Source organism: Tiliqua scincoides, chromosome 7, assembly GCF_035046505.1.
Source record: "Tiliqua scincoides isolate rTilSci1 chromosome 7, rTilSci1.hap2, whole genome shotgun sequence".
In the NCBI taxonomy this organism is placed as follows: Eukaryota; Metazoa; Chordata; class Lepidosauria; order Squamata; family Scincidae; genus Tiliqua; species Tiliqua scincoides.
The window spans coordinates 76,932,106-76,953,028 of NC_089827.1; the positions used below are offsets into that span (position 1 = coordinate 76,932,106).

A 20,923-nucleotide genomic window follows, 5' to 3' on the forward strand; every position below is an offset into this window, starting at 1 on the left:
AGCAGGCCCTAGGTCCAACACAGAAGAAAATTGCCCCCTCTGAAGTCTGCCACAGGCGAGGTCATCCAGGATTGGGCGCAGCAGATGGAACGCTGGGTGCAGCACTACTCTGAGCTATATTTCAGAGAAAATGTAGTCACTGAAGAAGCGCTGAACAACATTGAGTGCCTGCCTTTGCTGGAGGAGCTTGACAGTGAACCAACCCTAGAAGAACTTCACGTGGCCCTGGACTCCCTTGCCTTTGGCAAGGAACCTGGAAAAGACAGCATCCCTGCTGAAGTCCTAAAGTGCTGCAAAGAGATCATCGCTACTGAGCTGCATGAAATCCTCTGTCTCTGCTGGAGAGAAGGTGAAGTACCTCAAGACATGAGGGATGCAAACATCATCACGCTGTACAAGAACAAAGGCGACAGGGGTGACTGCAACAACTACCGCGGCATCTCTCTCCTTAGCATTGTAGGAAAGCTGTTTGCCCGAGTTGCACTAAAGAGGCTCCAGGTACTTGCAGAGAGCGTCTATCCAGAATCGCAGTGCAGATTCCGAGCCAGCAGGTCCACCACTGATATGGTATTCTCCCTTAGACAACTGCAGGAGAAATGCAGGGAACAATGACAGCCACTCTTTATAGCCTTCATAGATCTCACGAAGGCTTTCGACCTGGTCAGCAGGGAGATGGCCTCTTCAAGATACTCCCAAGATTGGATGTCCACCCAGGCTCCTTAGCATCCTCAGATCCTTCCACAAGGACATGAAGGGCACTGTTGTCTTCGATGGCTCCACATCAGACCCCTTTGACATCCGAAGCGGCGTGAAGCAGGGCTGTGTTCTTGCACCAACCTTGTTTGGGATTTTCTTCGTTGTCCTGCTTAAGCAGGCCTTTGGAACTGCAACAGAAGGCATCTATCTCCGGACCAGATCAGATGGAAAGCTCTTCAACCTCTCCAGACTGAGAGCAAAGTCCAAAGTCCAGCTGAAATGTCTTCGTGACTTCCTCTTTGCCGACGATGCAGCTGTCACTACCCACTCTGCCAAAGATCTCCAGCAGCTCATGGATCGTTTTAGCAAGGCCTGCCAAGATTTTGGACTGACGATGAGCCTAAAGAAAACACAGATCATGGTTCAGGATGTGGACTCACCTCCCTGCATTACAATCTCTGCACATGAACTGGAGGTTGTCCATGACTTTGTGTACCTTGGCTGAACGATCTCCGATACTCTTTCTCTCGATACTGAGCTAAACAAACACATTGGTAAAGCAGCTACCATGTTTTCCAGACTCACAAAGAGAGTCTGGTCCAACAAGAAGCTGACAGAACATACCAAGATCCAGGTCTACAGAGTTTGCGTCCTGTGTACACTTCTGTACTGCAGCGAGTCATGGACTCTCCGCTCACAACAGGAGAGGAAACTGAACGCTTTCCACATGCGCTGCCTCCGACGCATTCTCAGCATCACCTGGCAGGACAAAGTTCCTAACAACACAGTCCTGGAACGTGCTGGAATCCCTAGCATGTATGCACTGCTGAAACAGAGACGCCTGCGTTGGCTCGGTCATGTTGTGAGAATGGATGATGGCCTGATCCCAAAGGATCTCCTCTATGGAGAACTCGTGCAAGGAAAGCGCCCTACAGGTAGACCACAGCTGCGATACAAGGACATCTGCAAGAGGGATCTGAAGGCCTTAGGAGTGGACCTCAACAAGTGGGAAACCCTGGCCTCTGAGCGGCCTGCTTGGAGGCAGGCTGTGCAGCATGGCCTTTCCCAGTTTGAAGAGACACTTTGCCAGCAAAGAAGGAAGGCCCATAGCCAGGGAGACAGACCAGGGACAGACTGCACTTGCTCCCGGTGTGGAAGGGATTGTCACTCCCGGATTGGCCTTTTCAGCCACACTAGACGCTGTGCCAGAACCACCTTTCAGAGCGCGATACCATAGTCTTTCGAGACTGAAGGTTGCCAATACAATACAAAAATTTTGAACGAACGGTTAGCAAAAATTGCAAGTAAAATAGTGATGCAATGCCAGACCAATGGTATACCAGGGAGAAATATGACTGATTCGTTATGTCTTTTCAGAGAAATTTTCTGTTTGGTTAATAAAGGGAGATGGGAAGGTTATTTGGTACAACTTGACCAAGTAAAAGCTTTTGATAATATCCATCATGATTATTTGTGGGATGTGAGGTTGTGGAAGGAAATACCAACGGATTTTGTGAATACTGTAAAACTGTTATACAAAGGTGCCACTGTGACTCCTCAATTTAGCGGCTGGAGAGGTAGTCCGGTTCCTCTCTTATCAGGAGTGAGGCAGGGTTGTCCGTTGAGTTCTTTATTGTCGTATGTATTAGCATTAGATCCTATCTTGGCTAAAATTCATCTAGATAAAGGTATAACTGGTATATGTTTACCAATACCAGGTAATTTAGGATTATTTAGTAAAAACAATTTAAAGTCAACAGATAAAACTGATATAACACACAAAGCAAAAGATACGTAGAAGGAGGTTAATACAAGGGAATATGTGTTGCAGTTGGGCTGTGACTTGCGTAGTGTTGCTGTGAGGCCCTGTAGTGCTCATAATCCCAGTGCAGGGCAGGCTGTTTGTTAATTGATCTACCTTGGAGGAATAAAACTTCGAGAAAATCTTTAAGAAGTTCCTTGACTGTCTTGTGACATGATCATTGTGAACAAAAAACTTATTGTGAATCAATAATATATATGTTATATATATATAATAATAAATGTATGTATGTATGTATGTTTGTTTGTTTTGTAAGCCAGCCCACAATCTGACTTATTAACATGGTTTTTCCTCCCCTCGGGCCCCCCCCCCCCGGATTTTGTGGCTGCAGGTAAATTTGAAGAAGTTCATGGAGTATGTGCAGACTCTGAATGTGGAGAAGGTCAGCAAGTTGCTGGAGAAGGGCCTGGATCCCAACTTCCATGATCCTGACACTGGTGGTAAGAGCTACTTTGCTTAATGTGAATGTGAATTAAGAGTGGGGCATGGATGCTGCAGGACAATTGCAGTGTATGGGTAGAGGTGGTTGTGCTGGGGATTTCTCAGAGTAGAAAGAAGAGTAAAGGGAACCCTGAATAGAGGTTTTGCCTCTAGATGTTTTGCCATTTTTATAAATTATAGATTCAAGGAGGCCAGGAAACATGACTGTGGGTGAAAAGTTAATTTCCAACATATTCCTTTTCCTTTTCATCCCCATAGAAAGGGGTCATAAATATATTCATGAATGCATATTCAGAGATACCTCTAAAGGTCTTACCTGCTTGAATTGATCCACAATGGTCAGGATTAAGGAGTCGACTAAGACCATTTCTGAACATCAAGAAATTTCAGGAGCCCCTCAAGGGTCAAGATTTTATATAATATCTTGAGAGCCAGGGTGGTGTAGTGGTTTGGGTGGTGGACTCAGACCTGAAAGAGCCAGGTTCAAATCCCCCCTCAGCCATGAGGCATCCTGGGTGATGTTGGGCCAGTCACTTTCTCTCAGCCTCACCTTCCTCACAGGGTTGTTGTGATGAAAAAAGGAGGGGAGCAGCCATGTACACTACCCTGAGCCCTTTGGAGGAAGGGCAGTATAAAAATGTGATAAATAATAAATAATAATATTTTCACTATATGAGACTGTCCTGAATTCTTTGAAAGATGATGCACCCCATGCATCAAACACAAAAACTCTGCTGGTGTCTATTTGTACTCAGGGATAATCACTGCAAACTAAGCAAATTGGGGCCTAGGCATGCCCTGGTGGTGGGGCAGCTGGATCTTACTGTGGAGGGTGTGTACCATCATTTGGTGTTTGGAGAGGGGAGGGAGATTGAGACTCCATTCTGTGAGTATTGGGGCAGGGGCATTCTGTGATGTGGTTCTACTGCTTTCTTATTTCAGGAATGGTCAGCTTTGCTTCTGTTTTGTTGTTTGCTTGTAGTGTTCTTTTTCTTTATTTCTTAAACTAAAACTTTATGTTGCACTTTGAGCCAGTGAAGTGTGTCATGTATAAATTCACTGAATAGTTAGCTCAGAGAATAGTACAGTCTGATGAGGTGTACCATATACTGATGAGGTGAACATTTGTAAATCCAATGTTTTTATGCAAATAACAATGAATTACAACCATTCATGGTGCTGGAGATGAAGCTGCACAAGTTGCTGGATTCCTCCTCAAACCACCTTGGCTTACCTTTTGGCCTCTTGGCAAATAAGAGAAGAAATAAACATTGAAATGCTTATTTCAATAAAGAAAGCTCCAAAGAGAGCAGCCCTAGAATGCAGTTTGTCATGTCACTATCATTCAGACAGAGAAGAGACTTCATAAAACTCATTAATAATTTCCGACGTTGTCCAGGATCCTATATTGATATTGTACTTTCAGTCAATGAGGTGGACAAAGGCAAAATGTTTGGCTCCCCCAAGTGTGTGTGCATGTGTATTCTTTGGTAAGATGTGCTCTCTGTGCATTTCTGCAGTTTATTTTGTTGGAGTAAAAGAACGGAAGACCTTTATTTGCCCTGGAAAAGACTGTGTTGAAATGTTTGGGATAACTAAGATTGTGCGCGCACGCGCGCGCGCACACACACACACACACATTTTAAAGCACCAGTCGGAAGCCTTGCTGCTTCTTTGGCATGAAGGCCAAGTTCCTTCTGTGTCAATAAAGCAGAGTGGTATACAAGAACTGTGCCCTCCAGCCCTTGCAACCTTCCAAACAGTCCTCGGACATGTTGAAGTCCTAGAATTATACCCCAAAATCCTCTTGCAAGGAGGGCAGGGACTCAGATCTGGGATTGGGCCATGCAACCCCTTGAAAGGGTCGCATGAGGTCAAATGGAACCACAAAAGCAAAATCCATCCCAGGGCCCTCAGTATGGTTCATTTTGCCACTGAATCATACTGCATGTGAGAATAGATGAAGCAGTCTATTACCAAGCTCAGATCTGCCTCTTAGACCACTCCCTGACCACTCCCTGGTGTGCAGCAGAGTGAAACTGCAAACAAAGCGACTGTATCACACGAAAAAGGAAGGAAGACCTCGCATTGATACCAGCAAGATCCGGGATCAGAGAAAAGTGGAGGAATTTGCACAAGCACTTGAGGAATCTCTTCCAGGCCTGGCCGATGCAAACGCATCCAACAGATGGGAACATTTCAAGAATACCGTTTACAACAACGCCTTGTCTATGTTCGGCAAGAGGACCAACAAGACGGCAGACTGGTTTGAAGCCCACTCTGAGGAGTTGACACCAGTCATTGAGGAAAAGAGGAGAGCTCAAGCAGCATACAAGGCCTGTCCCAGTGAGCGCAACCTGCAGGTCCTCCGAGCTGCTCGCAGCAAAGTCCAGCAGGCTGCCAGGAGATGTGCTAACGACTACTGGCTCCAGCTCTGTTCCCAGATACAGATAGCAGCTGACACCGGCAACATCAAGGGGATGTATGATGGTATCAAGCAGGCCCTAGGTCCAACACAGAAGAAAATTGCCCCTCTGAAGTCTGCAGCAGGCGAGGTAATCCAGGATCGGGCACAGCAGATGGAACGCTGGGTGCAGCACTACTCTGAGCTATATTCCAGAGAAAATGTAGTCACCGAAGAAGCGCTGAACAACATTGAGTGCCTGCCTGTGTTGGAGGAGCTTGACAGTGAACCAACCCTAGAAGAACTTCATGTGGCCCTGGACTCCCTTGCCTTTGGCAAGCCACCTGGAAAAGACAGCATCCCTGCTGAAGTCCTCAGGTGCTGCAAAGAGATCATCGTCACTGAGCTGCATGAAATCCTCTGTCTCTGCTGGAGAGAAGGTGGAGTACCTCAAGACATGAGGGATGCAAACATCATCACGCTGTACAAGAACAAAGGTGACAGGGGTGACTGCAACAACTACCGTGGCATCTCTCTCCTTAGCGTTGTAGGAAAGTTGTTTGCCCGAGTTGCACTAAAGAGGCTCCAGGTACTTGCAGAGAGCGTCTATCCAGAATCGCAGTGCGGATTTCGAGCCAACAGGTCCACCACTGATATGGTATTCTCCCTTAGACAACTGCAGGAGAAATGCAGGGAACAACGACAGCCACTCTTTATAGCCTTCATAGATCTCACAAAGGCTTTCGACCTGGTCAGCAGGGACGGCCTCTTCAAGATTCTCCCCAAGATCGGATGTCCACCCAGGCTCCTCAGCATCATCAGATCCTTCCACAAGGACATGAAGGGCACTGTTGTCTTCGATGGCTCCACATCACACCCCTTTGACATCCAAAGAGTGTGTTCTTGCACCAACCTTGTTTGGGATTTTCTTCGCTGTCATGCTGAAGCAGGCTTTTGGAACTGCAACAGAAGGCATCTATCTTTGGACCAGATCTGACGGAAAGCTCTTCAACCTCTCCAGACTGAGAGCAAAGTCCAAAGTCCAGCTGAAATGTCTTCGTGACTTCCTCTTTGCCGACGATGCAGCTGTCACTGCCCACTCTGCCAAAGATCTCCAGCAGCTCATGGATCGTTTTAGCAAGGCCTGTCAAGATTTTGGACTGACGATGAGCCTAAAGAAAACACAGGTCATGGTTCAGGATGTGGACTCACCTCCCTGCATTACAATCTCTGCTCATGAACTGGAGGTTGTCCATGACTTTGTGTACCTTGGCTCAACGACCTCCGACACTCTTTCTCTCAATACTGAGCTAAACAAACGCGTCGGTAAAGCAGCTACTACGTTTTCCAGACTCACAAAGAGAGTCTGGTCCAACAAGAAGCTGACGGAACATACCAAGATCCAGGTCTACAGAGCTTGCGTCCTAGTACACTTCTGTACTGCAGCGAGTCATGGACTCTCCGCTCACAACAGGAGAGGAAACTGAACGCTTTCCACATGCGCTGCCTCCGACACATTCTCGGCATCACCTGGCAGGACAAAGTTCCTAACAACACAGTCCTGGAACGTGCTGGAATCCCTAGTATGTATGCACTGCTGAAACAGAGACGCCTGCGTTGGCTCGGTCATGTTGTGAGAATGGATGATGGCCTGATCCCAAAGGATCTCCTCTATGGAGAACTCGTGCAAGGAAAGCGCCCTACAGATAGACCACAGCTGCGATACAAGGACATCTGCAAGAGGGATCTGAAGGCCTTAGGAATGGACCTCAACAAGTGGGAAACCCTGGCCTCTGAGCGGCCTGCTTGGAGGCAGGCTGTGCAGCATGGCCTTTCCCAGTTTGAAGAGACACTTGGCCAGCAGTCTAAGGCAAAGAGGCAAAGAAGGAAGGCCCATAGCCAGGGAGACAGACCAGGGACAGACTGCACTTGCTCCTGGTGTGGAAGGGATTGTCACTCCCGGATTGGCCTTTTCAGCCACACTAGACGCTGTGCCAGAACCACCTTTCAGAGCGCGATACCATAGTCTTTCGAGACTGAAGGTTGCCAATATATAAAGTGATGCTTCAAAATCTTTGCTAGCTCTGCCTTTCTCCTCTTTTAGACTGGAGATACTGTAGATGAGCTATCTCCAGCCTATCTAGCAGTGCCTCTAGACACTTTCAGCATGTTTCAGAAATTGCATTCATGCTTCCATATAGAATCCTTAACTGATCAATTGACAATGCTGACTTTCTATAGTGAGTTATTTTGTCTCTGACTTTATCCAGAGCAGGCATGCTCAAGACGTCGATTGCGATTGACCGGTCAATCGCTAAGCAAAATCCTGTTGATCGCGCGCCGAGCCTCCCGTCCGCCATGTTGAAAGGGGCGGGAAAGTGCCCTGGAACTTCCCGATTGGCCCGCCATGTTGACAGGGGCGGGAAAGAGCCCTGGAGCTTCCCGATTGGCCCGCCATGTTGAAAGAGGTGGGAAAGAGCCAATCGGGAAGCTTTGGGGCTCTTTCCCGCCCCTTTCAACATGGCGGGCCAATCGGAAAGTTCCGAGGCTCTTTTCTGCCCATTTCAATCAATGAAAGTGTCCAACGCTCTGGTTGCTGCTGCTGCCGCCCCACGCGGGCGCCGCCATCCCCGCCGTGGCTGCCGGGCGCTGCGAGGCTGCGGCCAGCAGGAGGGCGAGCACCACCGGAGGCACCGCAGAGACCCCTTCCCTGGGGACAGGGGAGCCCGGGAGGAAGCGCGGCGTGGCTGGGCTGTGCTGCCTCACGTCACCGCCTTCCGCCCAAGGCTGGGATCGGCCCTGCAGCGCCCTCGCAGAACTTTTCCTGCTCCCAGAGGGTGAACTGAGCAGGCGCCTCGGGGCGGAGGGATGGCAGGCGGGGAAGAGGGTGTGGGGCTGCCCCCAAGTTGCCCCCCTGGAGGGCTCCCCAGCCGCTCTTCTGGCCCCACACCTAGTGTCCCCCCCAATTCCCATCACCCCCCCAAGTTGCTCTCCTGGAGGGCTCCCCTCCCCCTCCCCCCTGGCCCCACACCTGGTGTCCCCCCACTTCCCATCACCCCTCCAAGTTGCCCCCCTGGAGGGCTCCCCAGCCGCTCCCCTGGCCCCACACCTGGTGTCCCCCCACTTCCCATCACCCCCTCCCAAGTTGCTCTCCTGGAGGGCTCCCCAACCCCTCCCCTTGGCCCCACACCTGGTGTCCCCCCACTTCTCATCACCCCTCCAAGTCGCCCCCCTGGAGGGCTCCCCCACCCTTTCCTGTGGCCCCACACATGGAGTCACCCCACTTCTCATCACCCCCCAAGTTGCCCCCCTGGAGGGTAGATCTCCGGGCCTTGCTGGGTTTCAAAGTAGTTCTCGAACCAAAAAAGTGTGAGCACCCCTGATCCAGAGGGTGAGCTCATTGCTGTGTTGTTCAAGGCCATTGTATCTCTGAGCTCCTGAGAGCTCTGTTTCACAAATGCTTTGGCGGGGTCCTAGCACTTTGCAGAATTTGCTTTGCAAAGCTGAATTTGTTAAACAGATGCTGAAGACAGCATCTATAGTAGGTTAAGGCTTTCTGGGAACCTGCAGCTGCTCATAAAACTTTGTGGGCAGGAAATAATCCATCCTGTTTGCTTAATGCAGGGTTTCTGAAACTGTGGGTCACGACCCACTTGGTCGTGACCTGTTTGTTGGTGGGTTGAGAAAGCTGCGACTGACAAATTGATAGATGTGCAAATTCATTGAACCCTCAGGAAAGTGAAATTGAGCTATGTCACATGCTTACTCACAAGTAGACAAATGTGCCATAGTTCATTGCAAAGGGCAGGTTGAGAGGAAGCCAACACCACCAGAATGGTCCCCAATTCATTGAATTCATCCCTCAAAACACCTGATAAGGAAGTTCCTCCCTCCAAGCTCACAAATGTATTGAGCCCTATGAAAAGCAAAACTAAACTACATAGTCAGGCAAAGGGAAATGCAAAGCTACCAGAATGGTCCCAATTCGATGAATGTGGAGCTCAACAGGTGCTCCCAAAGGCAGCCTCCCCACCATTGTACAGTTAAAAAGAGGTTTGACCTTGTTATGCAGGATTGTCAGAGACACTGAAACCAAAACGTAAGTTTAAGGCTTTATTATGAGGAATGGAACCTGAACGCACACCAAACCAAATAAGCTTGTTCCAATCTTCCCCAGTTGAGTGAGGACCTGAGGCAGGCACTAGGCAGGCAGGAAGCAGCAGGACTTGAGGCAAGGGGGGCTGGGTGGTTCCTCCCTGGCTCTCTCTCAAGCTCTCCCAGGGGCTCCTTGCTGCAGCTCTCTCTCCTCAGCTCAGCAGCTCTTCCCTGGTGGTCTCCCTGCAGCTTTCTGTTCCAGCTCCTTCTTTGCAGAGCTTCCCTGGTGGTCTCCCCAGCTCTCGCTTGTGCAGCCCCCTCTTATAGGCCTCTGCACACAGCAACCTCTATCTTTCCCTCCACTGGTACTGCAGCCTCCTCTCTCTTCAGCAGTTTTCCCTCAGGTCCTCCTACTGAGCCCAAGTTTTACATAATAACCTGGTGAGAGTTTTTTCATTTTTAGTCTTGTAAAGCTATGTGGATTCTGTTAGTGTGTAATTTTAAAATGTTGGACTCCACTGCTGAAATGTTTTAGAACCACTGCTTTATTGGAATGGGTTGTTATCTTTTCCAGATTCCTCCCCCCCCCCCCCCGATGGTGGAGCTTTGTTTCCTCTCCTCATCATTCTGGGGTTTTGTTTAGAGGGAAGTTTTGAATCTCAGTCCAGCCGAAACAAAAAACATGTTGCATTTAAAATTGATTTTGTCTCAAATCACACTGAACTGGCTTAAATTCAGTTGTGTGCTGCTTAATGACAAGGATGTGGATGGCATCCCTGTTGTCAAGTAGGGCTTGATGCTATGTGAAGCCTCTGAAGCGAGAGGAAGCTCCACTCTTCTCACCTCCAGAGGCTTTTCTGAGCTTGCCAGAGGCAGTGCGTGTCTGCTCGCCTGCCTCTGTGAGGCTCAGAATGCCGGAATTGCACAAAAGATGCGACTTCTGTTTTTCTCCAGCATGGATGTGCGCTGCCTCCGAAAGTGAGGTCAGTGTAGCTCCCTACAACTTCAAAAGTTTAGAGGGTCCAACCTCCTGACCAGTGGCAGCCATTGCATATGCGACTTGTCACTGACCAGAAGGTTGTTAAGGGGCGCATACCTGTATCAGAACTGGGCACTGGATAAGGCTGAAGATCTTCCTGATTTTGGGGGGTGGGGATGACTTAAGGTTATTACAGGCAGGCTACAGAGAGAATTCACTTGGAGAAACACGGCTGGCTTCAAAATCTCATCTCCCCTTACTTTAATTTAAATATTTATAATTATTGATTTTAGTTTATTTAGTCTGTGTATCTACAGAAAATGGCACAATTTCACTATTTGCAATGGGCAATTTCATCTGCATTTTCAGGAGAGCACTTCTAGTTGATGATCACTTCCGGCCCTGACATCACTTCCAGGTTAATGACATTACTTCCAGTAAGGTCCTGGTGCTAAAAGTTTTGAGAAGCACTGGTTTAATGCAACTAATGATTCATGCAAGGAAAACTTGCTCACTGGCATATGAAGATTTTGTTTAACCAAAGGAGAGGGGTGGATTTGTTGAAAGGAAAAAGACTGCCTTTCTTCTCCACTTGCTCTGGGAAGATGGGGTGAACATGTGCATCTACTCTGCCAAAGTCTGAATTCCAATAACAAATGATGATAAATGCTTCAGTTTACAGGCCTAAGTTTATATGCTATTAGTAAATGCACAGAATCACAAATTGGATCAAGGTCACCACACAGTGGTAGCAGGTGTTTATCCCTTTACAATGTTTGCCTGTTGAAATCTGCCTCCTAAGTTGCTTTTTAGCCCTGAAAGCACCATTTTGTAAAATGGCGTGTACTGAAGAGGATGGGGGAGGGACATTTTTAAGTAGCAAAAGAGGCACAAAGATAATGGATTAGATCAGAGGAGTCAAACTCATTTCATACAAAGGGCCCGAATAGCATTCATGATGCCTGCTAAAGGCCAGAAGTGATGTCATTAGGCAGGAAGTGATGTCATTAAACAGGTCATAATAAAAAATAATGCACTTTTTCTCACTTAAGAACTCATCAGTTGCAAATGACAGAAAATATACAAATCTTGACCGTATTTCAAGATATGGGAGAGCCCCATTTTCATGTTGGCTGCCCTTTCAGCAGTAACTCCTTAGCACTGCTCAGCAACTGAGAGTCTGAGGGCAGAATAAAAGCTTCCCCACATCTGACCCCCAGGGCTTATGTTTGACACCCCTGGATTATATACCCTTGATGGCAATAAAGGGCGCTCGTGCTCTCTCTCTCTCTCTCTCTCTTAGATACCCCATCTTCACACGGTCTGATCTGGGCCTACACAACCATTTTTCTCAAGTCTATGACTTCATGCTACTGCATTCAGCATCATGTATAGTTTGGCTGTAACTTTAGGTTGATTGTACTCTGTTGTGTGCAACTTTGCCCTTTTATGGGAATTCGAGTGGCACTTCAGCAGTGTGTGTGAACTCTTACCTCTCAGAGTGTCTTCTGAGGTACAGGTCCCTGTTTCTTGTTCTTCATTGGTGGAAAAAGCAACTGGTGTGTGTGTGTGTGTGTGTGTGTGTGTGTGTGTGTGTTTGAGCAGAAAAAAATGATTAAAGAGGATTGGTTTAAGTGTGTGTGTGTGCGCACGTACACACACACAAGTATTGCACTCAAGACGGCAGCTTTCCCTGGCTGCTTTGGGGGTGGTAACATGGTGGAAAGTTTACATTCAACTATGTATTATGCAAATTGAGCTTAAGACTTCTGTGCACCTGTTGGTATCTTCATGACTCCCTGTCATTTTAGAAAGGGGGGATGTTTTGATGGGCCCAAGTGGGCACAGGTGAAGACCCACTGACCCCTAGTTAAGAGAAGGACTAGAAGCTCAGACTGAGCAAATAGCTCCAACCTCTTCCATTTCATGCTCTGTCCTTCCTGCTTTAGCAGTTTCCCTGGGGAGGAGCAGTAGCATTATTACAAAAAATGAAAACAAGATCATATCACACTGGCATGTAGCTCCACAGATACTGAAGGAAATACATCCTACCAGTTTCTTTCCTTCATCCTCTGTGGTGTTACATGCCAGAGAAAAAAATTGTTGTGTAAGATATGCTCACAATGGCAACTAAAGAGATTTTTTTAAAGAAGTTTTATAAATGTTTGAGCCTGTCCTGAGAAAAGAATGTAACAGATATGTTTAAAAAATTATGCTTTATTTTTTTAAGCTCACTGGGCTCAACCCAGTTGAATTCCAGAGCCACTGCTGCTAAAGTTGTGATTCCTGTTCCATTAATGCAAGCATATCTTATCTTTTTAAACTTCCAAATCCTCAAATTTTGCCTCATAGGCTTTCATTCTGTCATTAATCCCTTTTATCTCTGACTTTGTTTCTTTTCACATTGCATCTACACGTGACATATCTTTTTGCATCTGGGATTTCATCCTTTGTAATTCTTGATGTAAAACTTCAAATTTCCACTCCATCTTTTTCTCTTATCCTCTATCTTTTCCAGTAATTCTTGGATAATGTCCATATTTCATTCTTGCACGGGATTTCAGAGGTGATTTCCAGTAACTGTTCAAGTGTATTAAGTCTCTTTCTTGTAGACATTATCTCTTTATTTTTAATTTAGAAATTCAAACATTACACATCTCAGCACAACTGGAAGCAACTTTGTTCCAGTTTAAAGAGTTCAGTAAATTCTTTTATTCTTTTATTTTCCCCTAAATTACCATCAGATGTCAGCATTACTCTATCCTGAAAAAAACCTTTGCTGAAAAAAAACCATCCCAAAATCCACAGATGGCTGAGAAATATTCCAAGTATGTCAACAAAAACCACAAAAATGATAAACAAGTGGCGAAGATAGTATTTGTCTCAAATTACTGACAGCAATCTATAAAAATAATTCATGCCAATCTCTTTTCTTCTTCTTATTCCCAGTATTTAGAATAATCACTGAACAGTTAAACTGCATATCATCTATTCCAGGGGTGGGCAAACTCTGGCTCGGGGGCCGTTTGCAGCCCTTGGGGTCCCCCAATCTGGCCCACAGGGAGCCCCCAGTCACCAATGAGCCTCTGGCCCATCAGAGACTGTTGGAGCTTGCGCTAGCCTGTGACTGCTGGTCATGGCTGCCAGATGCTTTTTATAGTTTTCATTCATTTATGTAATATTCAATTTTGAATATTAATATGTTCAGTATTTAAATATTTGTAAATTTATTCAAATATTTGTATTTGATATTTACAATATTCAATATTTGTAAATTTATTCAAATTTGCAATGTAAATTAATTTTTCTTTTCCCAGCCCCCGACAAAGTATCAGAGAGATGAGTGACCCTCTAACCAAAATGTTTGCCCACACTTGATCTATTACATTAGTTAAACTCTCTCCTTTGCTATTGTCTTATTCTGGAATTTCTATTAGTTGTTAGTTCTTTAATCTTTATTCTGGTTGTTGGTTTCACTTTTATCTTTTAAATCCACATGCTTCCTCTTTATCTCCTAAATCCATACCCCAGAAAAACAAGCTGTGTGGAGAAGGTCAAACAATCCACCTGCTTCTTGAACTCAATGTTTTCCTTCTTCCACATTCTAAACTATACTAAATCCTCAGAGACTCCACTCTGAGGGGCTAGGACAGGAGCATTTGGATGATTTTGGTTTATCTCAGCATACACCCTTTACATCCAGGAGTATCTTGTTTACATCTGCAGATATAACCTGATGATGTCAAGCTATCTGGCCAGATAGCCTCCTGACCAGGTTATGATTAATTTCACAATTAACATGATACAGTAGAACTCTTGGCTAAAGCAATGTGTGGTGGACCCATGTTTCCAGTCATGTCTTATTGTTATCCCTTTTTCAAGGCTCAAAGATTTTGGGGGAAGATACTAAATTCAGTCCAAATAAAGGACAAGAAGGCCAACCCAATGACAAGGAACGAAGAAGTACAAATCTTCCCAGTCTTTTCAAGCCTCCTAATATAAGAACAGCCCTGCTGGATCAGGCCATAGGCCCATCTAGTCCAGCTTCCTGTATCTCACAGTGGCCCACCAAATGCCTCAGGAGCATGCAAGACAACAAGAGACCTGCATCCTGGTGGCCTCCCTTGCATCTGGCACTCTGACATAGCCTATTTCTAAAATCAGGAGAAAATCATTTCTAAAATCTAAAATCTCCTACCAGTTCTAATGCTCCAGAAGTTACTGAGACAAGCAAGGTTTGAGCAGGTATCTGCGGGGGGGGGGGGGGGGCTCTTCAACGACTGCAAAGGGGGGAAAGTGTCAGTATAAAATGCAGCTAAATCAGCTGGGCTGTCTGCAGCCATGTGCCCAATGAAGCCTGACTTCACCATTTTGTGAACTGGTGGGTGACCATCACCAACAGAGTGATGGTGATGAACAATGAGCATGGGCTAATATCTGGTTTTATCAGGACTCACAGAGACAGGTTCTGGCAGTTGCCCATGTCCAGAAACAACCAGAAGACAACCAGATGATAGCAGGAACTCATCACCTGATGGACATCAGAGCAATAGAGTTGGTTCCACAAAACCATAGGCAATCTGGGATCTACTCTGTCTCTGATACTGTAAAAGATTGGGGTTATTCAGGCTCAAAGCTGGCACAACATTCAAAACACAGCAGATGGGTCCAGAGGAAGATGGCTTTGTGGATCTCCCTTGCACTGATGCAGTGTTAGCACATCAGGTCCTGAACACAGACACAGTTTTCAGATCTCACTATCAGAGCAAAGAAAGTGCAAGGCCCTGATTTACTCTGGTCAGTGGATGAAGAACATAACATACGAAGAGCCCCGCTGGATCAGTCCAAAGGCCCATCTAGTCCAACATCCTGTATCTCACAGTGACCCCTCCAGGTGCCTCAGAGAGCACACAAGACAAGAAACCTGCATCCTGTTTTCACATCTATCATCTACAGTGTTTTTGACTTCCTTACCAGTGGGAAATCTTCAGATCGGGAGGTGTGCTCACAAGATCATTTCCATCTCCCCATACAACAAGGAGGAACTTTAGTGGTGGTCAGTGACCAGGTGTCTCTTCTAGTGAGCAAGCTTGCATATTCCTGACAGAATCAAGATCAGGATGGACTCCAGCCTCCTTGGATGGAAGCCCATTGGAGGGCTCTTAGGTGCATGATCCCTGATCAGCAGAATAGTCCAAGGAAAGCATTGATTGGGTGGGAACAAGGTGATAGACCTGACCTTGAACTCAGTGATCAATCAACTGAGGTGTCATGAGCCGATGGAGTCTGAATTGTTACTGAACATGGAGTCTTTCAGGCTAATAGTGTGGAGGTTGAGGACTCACCTTGTGGACCTTTTACATCAAGTAAGAAGAATCAAAGATTCTTCTCCACCAGCTGGTTCTTGGAGATTCTGAGACTGTTGGTGCAGAACTATGGTTCCATTTGTGGTTCTTCCTTGGGTGGTGCACTTAAGGAATCCTCTGAGTAAAAAAAAAAAGTAGTCTTTTTGGCCATACCCATGTCAAGCATTTCCACTGTTAGGGAATAGCAATGTTGAATTCTCCCACTTTACCTAGGTTTTCCAGTTGGGATTTAAACTGGTTGCAATTTGTTGTCCCTCACAGATCCACTTCTTTGAATCTCTTGCAAAGGTACCCATGAAAGCTTCTAACAATCTCTTTCTCATTGCCATCACATCTGTGAAGGATATGTTGGGATTGGGGCTCTAAATTCAGAGTTCTGCCTTTTCCATAAGGACAAGCTGGTGATGAGAAGTAATCTGGCCTTCATGCCTAAGGCAAACTCCATTTACCATCAGGTGCTAGGGTTGGTCTTCCCTTTGTTCCGTCCTAATCCTATACATCCCAAAGGTGGGAAAATTAAACAAAACAAAAAAATTGCACCAATCTAGATGTGCAGTGAGCCTTGTGTCTTTATATGGAATGAACTCATCAGTTTAGGAGAACAGTGTTCCTCTTCATGGCCTTTAAAGAGCCTGCCGTGGGAAAGAAAGCATCAGTGAGTATTCTGTTGGCTCTACACATGTGGATGTGGGAGAACCCATGGACATTATATATCTGGACTTTCAGAAAGCGTTTGACACGGTCCCTCACCAAAGGCTACTGAAAAAAACTCCACAGTCAGGGAATTAGAGAACAGGTCCTCTCATGGATTGAGAACTGGTTGGAGGCCAGGAAGCAGAGAGTGGGTGTCAATGGGCAATTTTCACAGTGGAGAGAGGTGAAAAGCGGTGTGCCCCAAGGATCTGTCCTGGGACAGGTGCTTTTCAACCTCTTCATAAATGACCTGGAGACAGGGTTGAGCAGTGAAGTGGCTAAGTTTGCAGACGACACCAAACTTTTCTGAATGGTGAAGAGCAGAAGTGATTGTGAGGAGCTCCAGAAGGATCTCTCCAGACTGGCAGAATGGGCAGCAAAATGGCAGATGCGCTTCAATGTCAGTAAGTGTAAAGTCATGCACATTGGGGCAAAAAATCAAAACTTTAGATATAGGCTGATGGGTTCTGAACTGTCTGTGACAGATCAGGAGAGAGATCTTGGGGTGGTGGTGGACAGGTCGATGAAAGTATCGACCCAATGTGCGGCAGCAGTGAAGAAGGCCAATTCTATGCTTGGGATCATTAGGAAGGGTATTGAGAACAAAGCGGCTAGTATTATAATGCCGTTGTACAAATCGATGGTAAGGCCACACCTGGAGTATTGTGTCCAGTTCTGGTCGCCGCATCTCAAAAAAGACATAGTGGAAATGGAAAAGGTGCAAAAGAGAGCGACTAAGATGATTAACATAAGAACATAAGAACATAAGAACAGCCCCACTGGATCAGGCCATAGGCCCATCTAGTCCAGCTTCCTGTATCTCACAGCGGCCCACCAAATGCCCCAGGGAGCACACCAGATAACAAGAGACCTCATCCTGGTGCTCTCCCCTACATCTGGCATTCTGACTTAACCCATTCCTAAAATCAGGAGGTTGCGCATACACATCATGGCTTGTACCCCATAATGGATTTTTCCTCCAGAAACTCGTCCAATCTCCTTTTAAAGGCGTCTAGGCTAGACGCCAGCACCACATCCTGTGGCAAGGAGTTCCACAGACCGACCACGCGCTGAGTAAAGAAATATTTTCTTTTGTCTGTCCTAACCCTCCCAACACTCAATTTTAGTGGATGTCCCCTGGTTCTGGTATTATGTGAGAGTGTAAAGAGCATCTCCCTATCCACTCTGTCCATCCCCTGCATAATTTTCTATGTCTCAATCATGTCCCCCCTCAAGCGTCTCTTTTCTAGGCTGAAGAGGCCCAAACGCCGTAGCCTTTCCTCATAAGGAAGGTGCCCCAGCCCCATAATCATCTTAGTCGCTCTCTTTTGCACCTTTTCCATTTCCACTATGTCTTTTTTGAGATGCGGCGACCAGAACTGGACACAATACTCCAGGTGTGGCCTTTCCATCGATTTGTACAACGGCATTATAATACTAGCCGTTTTGTTCTCAATACCCTTCCTAATGATCCCAAGCATAGAATTGGCCTTCTTCACTGCCACCGCACATTGGGTCGACACTTTCATCGACCTGTCCACCACCACCCCAAGATCTCTCTCCTGATCTGTCACAGACAGCTCAGAACCCATCAGCCTATATCTAAAGTTTTGATTTTTTGCCCCAATGTGCATGACTTTACACTTACTGACATTGAAGCGCATCTGCCATTTTGCTGCCCATTCTGCCAGTCTGGAGAGATCCTTCTGGAGCTCCTCACAATCACTTCTGGTCTTTACCACTCGGAAAAGTTTGGTGTCGTCTGCAAACTTAGCCACTTCACTGCTCAACCCTGTCTCCAGGTCATTTATGAAGAGGTTGAAAAGCACTGGTCCCAGGACAGATCCTTGGGGCACACCGCTTTTCACCTCTCTCCATTGTGAAAATTGCCCATTGACACCCACTCTCTGCTTACTGGCCTCCAACCAGTTCTCAATCCACGAGAGGACCTGTCCTCTAATTCCCTGACTGTGGAGTTTTTTCAGTAGCCTTTGGTGAGGGACCGTGTCAAACGCCTTCTGAAAGTCCAGATATATAATGTCCACGGGTTCTCCCGCATCCACATGCCTGTTGACCTTTTCAAAGAATTCTATAAGGTTCGTGAGGCAAGACTTACCCTTACAGAAGCCATGCTGACTCTCCCTCAGCAAGGCCTGTTCGTCTATGTGTTTTGAGATCCTATCTTTGATGAGGCATTCCACCATCTTACCCGGTACGGATGTTAGGCTGACTGGCCTATAGTTTCCCGGGTCCCCCCTTACGGGGCTGGGGCACCTTCCTTATGAGGAAAGGCTACAGCGTTTGTGCCTCTTCAGCCTAGAAAAGAGACGCCTGCGGGGGGACATGATTGAGACATACAAAATTATGCAGGGGATGGACAGAGTGGATAGGGAGATGCTCTTTACACTCTCACATAATACCAGAACCAGGGGACATCCACTCAAATTGAGTGTTGGGCGGGTTAGGACAGACAAAAGAAAATATTTCTTTACTCAGCGTGTGGTCGGTCTGTGGAACTCCTTGCCTCAGGATGTGGTGCTGGCGTCTAGCCTAGACGCCTTTAAAAGGGGATTGGACAAGTTTCTGGAGGAAAAATCCATTACGGGGTACAAGCCATGATGTGTATGCGCAACCTCCTGATTTTAGAAATGGGTTATGTCAGAATGCCAGATGCAGGGGAGGGCACCAGGATGAGGTCCCTTGTTATCTGGTGTGCTCCCTGGGGCATTTGGTGGGCCACTGGGAGATACAGGAAGCTGGACTAGATGGGCCTATGGCCTGATCCAGTGGGGCTGTTCTTATGTTCTTACGTAAACACGATATAAATGGCGTATACAGCCACTGAGAAAGAACCACTCACTCAGTGTGTCCCATTCACTCAGGGGGTTGGTGACTTCAGCCACCTTTGAAGGGCTTTTTCACTGGCAGACACTGGCAGACTGGTCTTTTAACCTTTTACTAAACATTATAAGGTGCACATGAATGCTTTAGTGGAGACTGCTTTGGTAGATGAGTCGTGCAGAAAGTGGTGAGGCCCTTAAAGGCTATTGCCTTACTTGATCCACCCAGTATGTTGGCTGCTCAGGTATATCCCAAAGGGTCAGGAATGCCCCCTTCCTCTACCTGAAAAAACAGAATTTCTTAAGAGAAAACACAGGAGGAGAAAACTTTGGATTGGCCTTGATTCCTAGTGTTGGGAGGGGGCATCTCACAAATATTCAGAAATGCCCCACTTCCTCTCCCCCAAACAGAAATTCTTAGGTAAGAAATTCCAATTTTTTCTTCTTCTATTGACCCTTTATTAAAATTTTCTCTGTCATCTATATATATTTGTTATTTTATATTGATTTTGTAATGTTGGTGAAACAGCCAATGCTTTGAAATGTATGCCTAGAAAGGAACAGTCTGACATTAATATTTCTGTTCTTAATACTTTTTATATTTCATAATCAAGTAGTCTTGATCAAGTCAATGGAAGTCTTGCCCTAATGAGGAGAATAAAAAGGAACATAAACTGTGGCAAAAGAAATGTAAGAAGGTGATATGGGAGGCCAAGCGAGACTATGAGGAACGAATGGCCAGCAACATTAAGGGGAATAATAAAAGCTTCTTCAAATATGTTAGAAGCAGGAAACCCACCAGAGAAGCGGTTGGCCCTCTGGATGGTGAGGGAGGGAAAGGGGAGATAAAAGGAGACTTAGAGATGGCAGAGAAATTAAATGAGTTCTTTGCATCTGTCCTCACAGCAGAAGACCTCGGGCAGATACCGCTGCCCGAACGGCCCCTCCTGACTGAGGAGTTAAGTCAGATAGAGGTTAAAAGAGAAGATGTTTCAGACCTCATTGATAAATTAAAGATCAATAAGTCACCGGGCCCTGATGGCATCCACCCAAGAGTTATTAAGGAATTGAAGAATGAAGTTGCAGATCTCTTGACTAAGATATGCAACTTGTCCCCCAAAACGGCCACGGTGCCAGAAGATTACAGGATAGCAAATGTCACGCTATCCTTAATCTTTAAAAAGGGAAAGGGGGGACCCGGGAAACTATAGGCCGATCAGCCTAACATCTATACCGGGTAAGATGGTGGAATGCCTCATCAAAGATAAGATCTCAAAACACATAGATGAACAGGCCTTGCTGAGGGAGAATCAGCATGGCTTCTGTAAGGGTAAGTCTTGCCTCACGAACCTTTTAAAATTCTTTGAAAAGGTCAACAGGCATGTGGATGCATGTGGGAGAACCCGTGGACATTATATATCTGGACTTTCAGAAGGCGTTCGACACGGTCCCTCACCAAAGGCTACTGAAAAAACTCCACAGTCAGGGAATTAGAGGACAGGTCCTCTCATGGATTGAGAACTGGTTGAAGGCCAGGAAACAGAGAGTGGGTGTCAATGGGCAATTTTCACAATGGAGAGAAGTGAA

At 46.3% G+C, this 20,923-nt stretch overlaps 1 protein-coding gene across 3 annotated transcripts in view; it reads left to right on the forward strand.

Moving 5' to 3' along the window:
* SHANK3 (SH3 and multiple ankyrin repeat domains 3) overlaps positions 1–20,923 on the forward strand; it is a 297,280-nt gene that overhangs the window by 44,601 nt on the left and 231,756 nt on the right. For all 3 annotated transcript variants that reach the window (XM_066634645.1, XM_066634644.1, XM_066634647.1), the window contains exon 4: positions 2,850–2,958. In XM_066634645.1, coding sequence (XP_066490742.1) covers positions 2,850–2,958 — 109 coding nt within the window. The remainder of the gene's footprint in view (positions 1–2,849; positions 2,959–20,923) is intronic.